Here is a 13,995-nt window from a genome sequence, read left to right on the forward strand (position 1 = left end):
ACAACACTACCGTATACTTTTTTGTTTAACTGTCCAAAGTCCGTGTTAATAGGTTTGCATTGCAATTGTGGAGATGAACGCCTGACACAATATATCGTGACAAAACCCAAACCCAAGGCAACTCCTCCCATGAACCAGGGGAGGGGTGAGGCTCGAGCGAAGGGGGTTGGGTGGAGGTTGAGGATATGGTCAGCTTCAGAGACTTGGGAGAAAGACATAGGTTCAGAGATTCAGAGTTCAAGAAGATTTCCAGACTCAGTTGTGCTGATCGCTTCTTCATATTAACATGCATGCGTCCTTTGCGTCATTTTCTCTGAGATTCATCTTGATTTGCTTGTTCACTTGGATTTCTTTCTCTTAGGCTTTGAAGCACTTTTCGTTATTAACTTTGGAGTGAATTGATAGCCACGTTCTCTGACCGCACAAATCCGACCTGAAGTGTTTTTTTGCCACCCTCCTTCGCGCTTTGTCAATTAATGATGTTCTGTCAAATGCACCTCTATATTTCCAAAACTGCTCCATGGAAAAAATGGAAAGGTGGCTCATTGTAAAGTACTCTCCATGGGGTACAACCTGTGAATATTCCATAGGTGCCTTCATTATGACGTCATAAATCGACAAGGCAAGTAGAACGCTTGATCCGATCAATATGAAATTTCTTGAGCGTGTTCTAGGGTTTAATTGGTTGAGAAAAAATAATAATAATTGAGGACATCATCATTCACGTGGTTCGGCAGCCATATTGTTACGGCATAGCCCGTAGAGCAATGCCGTCTGGAACAGCGTGTGTCTATCGCGCGTGCCTGTCCTGCACGCGCATGTGTGTGTGCGTGTGTGTGTGTGTGTGTCCTTCACAAATGCCCCCAATCAGAGCTGAGGATATCGTCACATGAAAGTGGGACAACAGATCCAAGCCTGGCTACGCCAACGTTAGATTTTATCGGTCTTGTTGTATATTTATACCACTGAATTATTTGTAACTATTGTCACGCAACTCCAATTAACACCAGAGGTGCGGATGCCGATTACGAAGGCTTTAACTCCGAGGCGGAAGCTCAATAGCTGATTCCAAAATCGACACCTAAAACCCTTAAGCGCACGGAATGGAGGGGAACGGCGAGAGCCTGCAGCCTTATCTATTAAAATCAAACACCCAGTAAACTGCATTCAGATATATGTACAAAAATAAAATAAGGGTTTATTCAAATGAAAAAGGCAGGACAGGAAAATGCGCGCCGATAATAAATATCCTAATCGGGATCCCGCACACCAGACCTCAAATACAAAACGGGGGAATATGAATTAACAAAGCAACACGTCTTGTGTGTCAAAATGTACGCGGATGCGGCCTTTTCTTGTCTTCGTCTTGGTGGCTGCCGTCCAACACCGCTCCGTCCGGCCCGATCGGACATCATGAGGTCCCTCGCTCTAAGTCCCACAAGGCCTCTCAGCACCACGCACCAATCACCACGAGGTCGACAGCAGGACAGCGAGCTCCACTCGGGCTACACCTCAGCCAAACTCGGGTCGGGATCTCTGAAAGACTCGACTGGGCTGCTCAAAACAACTCCCTATGGCTCAACTGCCAACTCTGCGAACTGCCAACGCAACTCGGGCTCTCTCTCCTCGTGCTGAACTCAGGATCTCAACTCAACTCGAGTGCACACGAACTCTTGATTCAGACCTCACTCAACGTGCTGGACTCTCGACTCAACTCAACTACTCACTCCTCCGGCTCAACTGCCGAAAAATGGCGTCCAGCCCTCGGTAATATCCTTGGCCGATGACGTCAGCATTGGCGCACCCCTCAGCCAATCAGAGCCTCACACCATATCCGTAACCCCCATGAAATCCCTCAAAACCGTCCATACTCCTTCCCACATGTCCATTTAGGTCTCCTCCTACCACAACAACTTCCTCATCTTTCACGTTTTCCATCAGCTTCTCTATCGCACACCAGAACTTGTCCTTCTCTTCTTCGCTCCGACCAACCTGCGGAGCATATTCCGAGATGACGTTCACCAAGAGCTTTCCAATCATCATTTTCACCATCATCAACCTATCACTCACTCTAGTCACACTCACCACACTGTCTACAAACTCCTCACAAAACAGGACACCAACACCATTCACGCCCTCTGGGCACCCTTGCCAAACAAACTTGTATTTCTGTCCCTGCCTACCCTTCACCATTCTCACACCACTTCCCTTCCATCTCGTCTCTTGCACACAACATATGTCCACTCTTCTTCTGATCAATACTTCCACCACTTCTCCTGATCTCCCTGGCATTGTCCCTACATTCCATGTCCCAAACCTCAGACTCCACTTCGGGCTGTACCCTGCCCATTTGTAGTTGTAATTGTCATGGTTCTCTTTTTGAGGCAATGTTTTTATGGCTGGATGCCCTTCCTGACGCCAACCCTCTTAGTCGCCTCTTACGACACGCAGGGATACGGTGTACCTATTCTAACCAGGGTACACACCGGTCCAAGTCAATTCATGTAAAAGCACAAGGATGGCCGAGTCGTCCTCCCAAATACATTACACATACAAGCTCCTCCACAAGCTTGAGATCACCATTGATAACAAAGAAAAGGTTCGTTTACACTGCACGTTAAGTAGCTAAGATGGCCAGGCGTACAGAATGTAAACGCAACACTTTCGAAGGTGAGATCCTCAGTGAGCAGAAGCACTCGGAGCCCTCAAGCACGTCGTGCAAACGAGCCTCAGGAAGCAGGAAAGCAGGCCTCAAGCACGTCGTGCAAACGAGCCTCAGGAAGCGGGAAAGGAGGCCTCAAGCACGTCGTGCAAATGAGCCTCAGGAAGCAGGAAAGGAGGCCTCAAGCACGTCGTGCAAACGAGCCTCAGGAAGCGGGAAAGGAGGCCTCAAGCACGTCGTGCAAATGAGCCACAGGAAGTAGGAAAGGAGGCCTCAAGCACGTCGTGCAAACGAGCCTCAGGAAGCCTTGTCTTGTCCTTTCCTCGCTTGTTTAGCTGATGACGATGAAAGGAAGACCGACGAGGGTTGAGTTGAATCTTCCCGCGCTGAGATTGAGTATCGTATACAACACAAGGGAATGAAAAAGAAATAATAATGTTCTTTGTATTTGTATCGGCCGACACTCAGCTCTGGTCTACGAGGCTTTTAGGAGTTTGATGGTCGTATCCATGGTATAACCACCCCGCGTGGGAAGCACACAAGATGGCGTGGATTCGCGCCTGTAGCCAGCTGCCGGCGTGAGGCAAGTAGACAGGATAGCCTCCTTTGGTTTGCTCGCTATCTCCTTGACATTAGCTCATTACTTGCATAAACGTCTTGAATTGCATATGTATAGTAAAATAACTACACAACTATTGAATGAAATGTAAAAAGTTATCATGGCCAGATTTTTTGGCAGAATAAAAGTGGATGTATTACTTCAAGAATTAATCTTTTGATGGCTTACAAGTTCTGATATATTAGAAATCATACCTGTTTGACCATGGTGGCCATCTTGAAATCCAAGATGGTGGCCATAATAAGAATTTATTTTGGCTTAATCAACTTTCTTGTCCCCAAAAATGTGGGTATAGCCTCCAAAATCAACTTTCTACATTGTTTAGTACCTGAAATACAAGCTTTTTAATGCGAATTGGTGGCCATTTTGAATTTTGTCATTTTGGGCATGTTAACTTCAAAATTCAGCTTGGCAACATTGTTTTTGGGATTCAGCATACAAAAACACATGGAAAAAGATATGTTGCCGACTTTCTCAAAGAAACGCCCGTGGGTTCACAATTATGAGAATACCGACCAGTCTATCTAGTAAGCCTGGTGTTGGCTTAGCGGTTCGGGTGCCGGCTTGGGATCCTAGGATCCTGGGTCCGATTCCAGGTCAATCGCTGAATTAACGCTAGGGGGGTTGACTCAGCCTGTCATCCTTCCGAGGTCGGCAAATTGAGTACCAGTTCACTGGTAATTCCCTGTGTCGCAAGAGGTGATTAACATGGTTGGCGACAGGAAGGGCATCCGGCCATAAAACATTGCTTCAAAAAGGGGATCACGTTGCCCGAAAAAGGCCAATCCCTGCTCTGTGCGGAAAAATGACCTCTAAAGGTGGTTCGGCCAGTCTATCTAGTGAAATAAAATGGCAGCAATGTAATTGATGAGCAACGACACGGATGCTAGATCGATAGCATACGTGTCGAGCAAGTAACTGTATCCACATCACCTGACAGAAGGCCGGTTTTTAAATGTTGGAGGTCAGTTGAAAGGAAAATAAAGATTAGAACTTCATTACTCATGTTATTACACAATTCAACCTAAATAGTTTCACAATAATACAATGTCCAATAAAGATCTTCACGAGTTAAAAAAATGAAAATACAAGGTACCGGTCCAAAGGTCTCTTCACGTTAATACAAGTAGAAATCTGACATAATCTACATTTCAGGTGCATGTTCTCTTCACGTGCACAGATAGAAATGCATAATGTTGAAAGAAGTCAAAATTCTGACCTTGAGAAGTGTTTCTTGCAACCTGAAAAGGGGAACTACTGATTTGCCGATCGTCTGTTTCCACCAAAATATCAGCTGGGCAGGTGTCATTGAATTTCTGCACACGATGCACTTAAAATGAGCTGCAAAGTAAAACCTTGAAGAATCTTTGACATCTGAAACTATAGCATTTGATGTGAAACAAAAATGGAATTAAAAAATAAATAAAATCTGCCTGTCATCTTCGATTTTACCTTCATAGTCCTTGAAAATAGCCAGTAAATTGTAAATGTAAGTTCTTGAAAATGATAAATTTAATATTTGTGGGCTTTCACATTTTACAAATGTGGTATCAGCAAGAAGGAACATTGACACATTACTTGCACAAAGAAAAATAAAGAATGTGAGGGGTGGGGGGAGAGAACATATATTCAATTCACATTATCCTCAGATAGCAAAAGGGTTGGGTTACGAAGAGCTACTGGAGGGAATAAAGATTATGCGTCAGTATTGGGGGAGGAGGGAGGTGTGGGGTGGACGGAGAGGGACAACTTCATTGCTACTATTGGAGGTGGTTGTGCACTGCCTGGTTGTTGCCCTGGAGAGAAGAGTGGGCAAGAATAGTCTCCATAAGGCGGTTCCATGGATGGGAGAATTTATAATTTTTGCCTGGTCTCCAAATTTTTCAATGCGTTGGAAGTACCCAAAGTTCGGTGCTATTCACCTCTCGAACCCACATAACATGATATATTGCAATTAAATTCACAAGACAAGATTGTGTTTCACATATTTACAAATTACATTCATCAATATAATAGTCACTTGCCTAAGGCACATCTAGAAAGGTGGAAGTCAGCAGAGGTGGATTCTTAAATTTAGAAAGGTGGAATCCAGCAGAAGACTATGCCAGACTAGCCAATGTGCCCAAGGTGGGGTCCAAACCCCTTTTACCCTATATGTGAACTCTCATCAGTCCATCATTAACGAGAACAGCACTCTGACGTCGCAACTTCGACAGATATGCCTCCGTCCACATTATTACATCATTTTACATGTACCAAGTTTGAGTCAAATGCCTTCAGCTGTTCTCAAGTATCACATTTGTACCTGACATGACCTCTGACTTTTGATGCAGAAATTTAATCCGTTCATCATAAAATATACTTTTACCAAGTTTGGTCAAAACCCCATCACTGTTTCACAAATTAGCACAGTAACACAATTGTTATCCAACGAGATTTAAGTCCTTTGACTTCTTGACCTCACAATTTAATCCTTTTATCTTAGCGTCATTATACATACTTGTACCAAGTTTGACCTTGTTCCCTTCAGCCGGTCTTAAGTTATCGCAGTAGCGAAACCTATTACAGACTCTGACCTTTGACCTCTTAACCCCAAAATTAAACCAGTTTATTTTTGCATCATAATACATACTTGTACCAACTTTGGCCAAAACCCCATCACCGATTCACAAGTTACCGTGGTAACAGGATTTTCACCTCACATGATTTCGGACCTTTGACCTCGTGACTACAAAATCTAATCAGTTCATCTTTACACCATTATACATAACTGTACCAAGTTTGACTTATATCCCTTCAGCCATTCCCAAATTATTGCGGAAACGAAAACCTATCACAAATGGACTGATGGACAGACGGATGCATTAACAACCTGAAAACATGCGACTTTGTCGGCGGAGGCATAAAAATCGCAATTTGTGCACGTGCAATAAAATAACTTTGAACTACTTGCAACAAAACAAGGATCTCAAGTTTACTTCAAGCATCTGGTCTACAACTCTTTGAAAGTCAGAAAATGTTGTGAAAGTTTTATTTCTCATGCGACAATTGCACTTGAATTTTACAGGCTTTCTTGTTCCCCAATCAAAGAAAACGATGCATAAAACATTGGTTAGTTAACCTCCACTCATGAAGCGAAGAGCGGGGTTAAGCGATCAATTGGGTGCATACATGTGGCGTACCGTACACGTACGTGTCAGCATTTAAAAAATTCATTTTCTCAGCAACTGTTGGTCTGAGTGACAATTTTCACTATATGAGCACCTCCGAATGTAGAATATATATATTCACAACTATGATGCCATAGGTCACGTCGTATGGATTCCATCTTCCAAAAACGTTGCAACTCTATATCACCAAAATCGCTCAATGGAAAAAATTGAAACATGGCTCATTATCAAGTACTCCCCATGGGGAATAAGATAGGTTAATGATGTCATCGGTGCCTTCATTACGACTTCATAATGCGACAAGTATGGAAAAAGAAAAATTCTCAGGAACTGTTACTCCGATGGACACTAACTTTTCACCGTAGGATCACCTCCTGCTGAATGATCCTTTAAGGATAATTATGACGTCATTGGTTAGATGGTACAGGTGCCATCTTGAAAAGAATATGAAAAACTTTGCACCTCTCCATCTCAGGAATTCGCTCCATGGAAAAAATTTAAACATGGTATGTTGGCAAGTATACCCCATGGGGAATAAGATCTTGATAATGTCATTGGTACCTTCATTATGACATCATAATTCGACAAGTACAACACTTGATCGCATCAGTATGAATTTTTTTTTTCTCTGCAAATGTTGGTCCGATTGACGCGAAATTTTCACCACAGCAGCGCCTCCTCCTGTAGATTTTTTAGTGGCAATTATGACATCGGTCACGTGGTAGAGGCGCCATCTTGGAAAAACTTTGCACCTCTATCTCTGAAACCGCTCCATGGGAAAAATTGAAACACAACTCATTGCAAAGTACTCCCCATGGGGAATAAGATATGTTAATGATGTCATCTGTGCCTTCATTGTTACGTCAACTCGACAAGAATAACGCTTCATCCGATCAGTGTGAATATTTTTTTTCTCTACAACTGTTGGCCTGATGGACATGAAAGTTTCACCACAGGAGCACCTCATCCTGTATAATTTTTTAATGATAATTATGACACCATAGGTCATGTGGTACAGGCGCAATCTTGGAAAAACCAAAAAACGTTGCACCTCGGTATCTCCGAAACCGCTCCATAGAAAAAATTGAAACGTGGCTCATGCTAAAGAACTCCGCATGGGGAATAAGTGTTGTTAATGATGAAGTCATTGGTGCGTTAATTATGTCATAATTTGACAGGGACAATGCTTAATCTGATCAGTTTCAAATTTATTGAGCATGATCTACACAACAATTATATCAGAGAATGTAAATTTATGATGTCATCTGTCACGTGGTCTGGCAGCCAATATTGGATCAAAGAGAAAAATAAATAATTCAAAAACAGAAGAATTGGTTTGCACAAAGTTGACAGCACAGGGCAAGTATTCTATGAATAACATCTAGTTATTTATATGGCACCTCACAATAGGCTTTCCAAGGCACTTTACAGCAAAAAAAATTGAGGAAAACAAGTTAAAGATGAGAACGGCACTCAGTCGAGAGCATATGACATTACGAGCCAGGCTGAGCAGTTTACGTTTTGTATCCCACCGACAGGCTGCATCTGCATCCAAACCTGAACCAAAATCTAATCGACTTGTTCTTGTCACCAACCCAAATCATCCACCAAGTCTTATCATAATCTGTCGAAAACGTTGCAAAATGTCATGCTATAATGCATATCTTTTTCGAGCCCACCTCTGTGCCAAAAATCACTTTAAAAAAATAAAATAAAATAAAATAATAATAAAAACGCATCCGGATCCTCAACAAAATAATCTATTTGTCCTCGTCACACACCCAAACTGTCCACCAAATTTAGCTCGAATTCAACCACAACTTTTTGAAATATCCTGCTCACAGACAGACACAGGGAGAGCCAAACAGACTGGGGTGAAAACAATCTTCATCCAGTTTCCATGACGGAGGCAATAAGATATTCTAACATGGTACAATTGTTAAATTTCTCCGACAACAGCAAAACATGACACCATGAAGCATAATTTCAGCTACAGTGCATTCAGAAAGTATTCAGACCCCTCCACTTTTTTCACATTTTGTTATGTTGCAGCCTTATGCTGAAATCGTTTAAATTCATTTTTTCCCTCATCAATCTACACTCAATATAGTCTGGTCTGTTGGGGGGATTTTAAGGGGGGATTGTGCAAATTTGTCTGCAAGCATGAAACTTGGCACACTTGTAGTTTGTGACCTGTTGAATTCAAATCTGCCGGGAGCCAAAGCCAATTCTCAATGGGAGCACCATATTTGACACTTCAAAATGGCCGCCACTCAAAAACTGACTTTTCCGTTACTCGCCAACCAAAAGTCACATAATTACAATTAAAAGCACTTTTCTAGGGTTTTGGACCTCACTGATTCTAAATCTGATGTCTGTTTGACAGTAGCCTTGACAGGAAATTTTACATTTTTTTTTTTTGTTTGACAATTTCTTTAAATTTTAATTTTTTTATTTAAATTTTATTTTTTTAATTTTATTTCATGAACATGTGATTGTGAGTTCTGGACCTTTGAGCCCAGATCTCTAGAGACTCAGGTGGTCCATCAACACCAGAGCAGTAATTGGAGTATGACTTCTGTCTGAGGAGATACAGACCCATGACAGAGACCTGGTGAGCATAGCGAGTGCGCTTTATATGATGCTCATGAAGCACAGACTGGGCACGGCCAGATGTGAGGACCTGGGCCTGAGTAAGAATGTTGCGCCACCCAGAGTCCCACAGCAACTTACCAATCATCTGGTGCTTTTTGTCCTCTATGTGTAGAGCGCCCATCATCAGGACCAGCTTATCTTCCCCCATTGTGTCAGGGAATGACCACTGCAGCTGCTTAGCGATGGCATACAGAGGCTGGTCACCACCAAGCACAGGAGTTTGACCAGGGTTGAGGGCCTCTGTGCCTTGCATTGTGAGATGCATTGCATGTTTCATCATAGAAGGTGTGGCTGCTTTGTCAGGGAACAGAGGTAGAACCCCTATCAATGCCTTAGGCTTCACAGTCATCACTCATGAGTCGGGAGTTGTAGCCTGACCAGGTGATGACTTCACCTTCTGGCAATGTGTCCTGTTTCAGCACTGTGGACACATGTGCCATCCAGGACTCATCCTTGAATTTGGCTCCATGTAGCAGATTATGAGATGGCCGAGAATTGAGATCTGGAGTACATGGTACATGCAAATCATTGCTTGAGAATTCAGCTGGCTGAACCACTGTGTAGGATTCAGGAAGTTGTGGTACAGTAGTGTCTGTAGGATCCAGCTCGATAGAGGGTCGCTGTACTCCTTGGTTGTCCCAAGACAGGTGGTTTGTCACGCTGATTGCTGTCCCATGGAACTCATCATGGGAGAAGTTACCTTGGTTGCTGCTATCCAAGTTGTCTACATCAAAGGTCACGAAGACCCCACTACGGATGTTTGTGGGCAGCACAACTCCATCCTGGACAAACTGTTTGACGTGTGCTCGTGCCATGGATCGCCTGATCTCCAAGACACGACTTGTAAGACACAGAAACCCCAAAGGCATTGGCATTATTGATCTCTTTCTTCCGCCTACCCTCACCATGCAGCTTGAGGCCCTGGTACAAAGAGAAAGGGGTCTCATGTTCTTTGTTGTGACGGATGTTGCTGGACTTTGTGGCATGATGTGAACCACTGCAGGTATTATAAATAATCTGCTGGGCAATGGCGCTTGCAACTCTTGCCCTGCCTTGTACCTGCGCCTGCATCTCCTCATTGCTCTGTTCACGCAAGATTGAGGGGCCCTGGAGCAGGATGTTGAGGAAGCTTCTCAGCTGTCCAGGGATGGGAGATGTCAGGGAATCAGAGGCAAAAGAACCAGTAAATGGTTCTTGCCTCTGGAGACAGCATTTCCTAAGTATTACTGCTGCTCGCATCAACAACAAATCATCCTGACCTATCTGGGACTTATGGGCTTCAGCTATTAGATCTCCAACGTTCTGGTTGCTAGAGATATAGACTTCCTTGCCCTGGGAGAACTCTGTCGACTCAGGAAGCAGCTTCAGAAGATACTCCTTGAACCGTGTGGCATGTGGTTCCCTGGTATCAGAACAGGGAATTCCCTGTTGCTCCACAAGTGTTCTATATAACTGTCGCAAAGCAGACAGTTTGAAGACTGAGTCAGAGTCCTCGACTAAAGCAACAATTTGCGCAATGGCAACAGAATTGAAGTGAGGGGCAGGAGGACCTGCAGATGATCTGCGATCCTCAGCACGAGCTGAGTCTCTCAGGTGCAAGTAACACTGTACATGATAGTATCACCAGCGTGGGCATCAGCTGCGTGGGCAATCAGTTTGCCCAGAAGATTGAAATTGTTGGTGCTCTGAGCCCAGGTCTTTAAGTTTGTGTCTACATTAAATGTTTCAACTTTACGTAGATTCTTTTGGTCCTGTCCCTCACATATTATGCAACAAGGAGACTTCTGAGGAGCAGAAGACACTGCAAAACTGGACCGTAGTTTCTTAGGTGAGTTTTGGTCACTAGAATCCTCTTTTTCAGTGAACCTTCTCAGGCGAGAGTTACTGCAGTAGGTTCTGCAAACTTTGTGATATTTGGCATTGTGTGTCTGAAGCGTCTTAGCAATGCCCTGGCCCTCATCAAGCTGAGCCCATGACACTTTCAAACAAGAAGGCATGACACCAATGGCTTTAAAACCATTCAGATATTTCTCAATTGAAGCAAGGCCCTCTTCCGTTGGCGTCTGCAACCGTTCATCCTTTTCTTCTTGGCAGACACAGCAAAGCTCCCAGTTGATGGCATCCATCCTTGCCATCCACCACCAGTACAGCTAGGACTTCTATTCTCTATTCTTCTATTCTATTCTTCTATTTCCACAGCAGAACGACAGGCACCTGAAATAAAATTTAAAAAATAAAATTTAAATAAAAAAATTGTCAAACATAAAATAAAAAAAATATGTAAAATTTCCTGTCAAGGCTACTGTCAAACAGACATCAGATTTAGAATCAGTGAGGTCCAAACCCCTAGAAAAGTGCTTTTAATTGTAATTATGTGACTTTTGGTTGGCTAATAATGGAAGTCAGTTTTTGAGTGGCGGCCATTTTGAAGTGTCAAATATGGTGCTCCCATTGAGAATTGGCTTTGGCTCCCGGCAGATTTGAATTCAGCATGTCAAAAACTACAAGTGTGCCAAATGTCATGCTTGTAGACAAATCTGCACAATTTTTTCCCTGACAGACCAGACTAATACCCCATAATGACAAAGAGAAAACAGGATTTTAGAAAGTTTTGCAAATTTATTAAAAAGAAAAAAACAAATATTACATTGACAAAAGTATTCATACCCTTTGCTATGACACTTGAAATTTAGCTCAGGTGCCCCCCATTTCTCTTGATCATCTTTGAGATGTTTCGACACCTTGATTGACGTTCACCTGTGGTAAATTCAATGGATTGGACATTATTTGGAAAGGCCTACACGCCTGTCTACAGTAGGTCTCACAGCTGACAATGCATATCAGATCAAAAACAAAGCCAAGAGGTCGAAGGAACTGCATGCAGAGCTCAGAGACAGGATTGTGTCGAGGCACAGATCTGGGAAAGCCTACAAAAAAAATTCTGCTGCATTGAAGGTTCCCAAGAGCACCGTGGCCTCCATCATTCTTAAATGGAAGTAGTTTGGAACAACCAGGACTCTTCCGAGAGCTGGCCGCCCGGCCAAACTGAGCAATCGGGGGAGAATGGCCTTGGTAAGAGGTGACCAAGAACCCGATGGCCACTTTGGCTGAGCTCCAGAGATCCTGTGTGGAGATGGGAGAAACTTCCAGAAGGACAACCATCACTGCAACACTCCACCGATCTGGGCTTTATGGCAGAGTGGCCAGACGGAAGCCTCTCAGTGAAAGACACATGAAAGCCCACTTGGAATTTGCAAAACAGCACCTAAAGGACTCGGACTGAGAAACAAGATTCTGTGGGCTTCCATGCGTCTTTCACTGAGGAGAGGCCTCCATCTGGCCACTCTGCCATAAAGCCCACATCGGTGGAGTGTTGCAGTGATGGTTGTCCTTCTGGAAGTTTCTCCCATCTCCACACAGCATCTCTGGAGCTCAGCCAGAATGACCATCGGGTTCTTGGTCACCTATTACCAAGGCCCTTCTCTCCCGATTGCTCAGTTTGGCCGGGCGGCCAGCTCCCGGAAGAGTCCTGGTTGTTCCAAACTTCTTCCATTTAAGAATTATGGAGGCCACTGTGCTCTTGGGAACCTTCAATGTAGCAGAATTTTTTTTGTAGGCTTCCCAGATCTGTCCCTCGACACAATCCTGTCTGAGCTCTGAAAGCAGTTCCTTCGACCTCATGGCTTGGTTTTTGCTCTGATATGCATTGTCAGCTGTGAGACCTTATATAGACAGGTGTGTGCCTTTCCAAATCATGTCCAATCCATTGAATTTACCACAGGTGGACTCCAATCAAGGTGTAGAAACATCTCAAAGATAATCAAGAGAAATGTGAGGCACCCGAGTTAAATTTCAATTGTCATATGAAAGGGTCTGAATACTCATGTAAATGTGATATTTCAGTTTTTGTTTTTTTCATAAACTTGCAAAACTTTCTAAAATCCTGTTTTCTCTTTGTCATCAAAGGGTATCGAGTGTAGATTGATGAGGGAAAAAAAAGAATTTAAACGATTTCAGCATAAGGCTGTAACATAACAAAATGTGAAAAAAGTTAAGGGGTCTGAATACTCTGAATGCACTGTAACTCATGGGATTTATTTTCCATTCAGGGGTCATCTACATATTGCCTTCACATGTTGTGGAGGGAGGTTCATGGATGTCATCTTTCACTATGCAATAAATTACCTTACTGCAGTTTCTCACCACCTCTCAAATTTATATTCACCTTTGACTGAGCAGACCTCAAAACCATACGTCCAAATGGAATGTGATGTGGGAAGGACTTTTGGTCATCTGGAGGTCGCCATCCCCTCATGTCCCAACTTGTACTGGAAGGACTCGGCCTTTGTAAGGACACTTGGAAAAGTAGGACAATAAACAAGGTTTGAGGAGAGCAAAATTTGACTCAAAAAGGAAATTAAAGATTAATAAACTGGTTCTACCATTTGGTGTTTAACCTGCAAGTGGTTCTCCCATTTGTTACAATTTTGTCAATTTTTTCCAAGATGGTAATTTTTTTGGTTTGAAGAATCATGTGCAAAATTTATGAAGCATTTTACAGCAATCAGACCTTGTTAAAAAATGGGTGTAAACCATCTTTGTAACAATATAGGAAAAGTCTTCACAACCCACTTTTTAAACATTGTTTTGATGGGTCCCAAAGAGATCCTCACACAATAAAGGCAGTTGTTTCATAGTACCGTATACTTTTTAGTTTAACTGTCCAAAGTCCGTGTTAATAGGTTTGCATTGCAATTGTGGAGATGAACGCCTGACACAATATATCGTGACAAAACCCAAACCCAAGGCAACTCCTCCCATGAACCAGGGGAGGGGTGAGGCTCGAGCGAAGGGGGTTGGGTGGAGGTTGAGGATATGGTCAGCTTCAG

General features: G+C 43.2%; 1 protein-coding gene across 4 annotated transcripts in view; it reads right to left on the minus strand.

The window, feature by feature from the left end:
* LOC137434299 (uncharacterized) overlaps window positions 1–13,995 on the minus strand; it is a 155,513-nt gene that overhangs the window by 81,301 nt on the left and 60,217 nt on the right. For 3 of the 4 annotated variants that reach the window (XR_013624430.1, XM_068127200.2, XM_068127190.2), the window contains 2 exons: window positions 13,332–13,462; window positions 4,501–4,597 (listed from right to left, as the gene is read on the minus strand). The exons of the other annotated variant lie outside the window; for it this stretch is intronic. Coding sequence is in view for 2 of the 3 variants with exons in the window: in XM_068127200.2 (XP_067983301.2) it covers window positions 4,501–4,597; window positions 13,332–13,462 (228 nt within the window). In the remaining variant the exon portion in view is untranslated. The remainder of the gene's footprint in view (window positions 1–4,500; window positions 4,598–13,331; window positions 13,463–13,995) is intronic. 4 annotated transcript variants of the gene reach the window in all.

This window comes from Myxine glutinosa, chromosome 1, assembly GCF_964187855.1.
Source record: "Myxine glutinosa chromosome 1, kmMyxGlut1.1, whole genome shotgun sequence".
NCBI classification, from domain to species: domain Eukaryota; kingdom Metazoa; phylum Chordata; class Myxini; order Myxiniformes; family Myxinidae; genus Myxine; species Myxine glutinosa.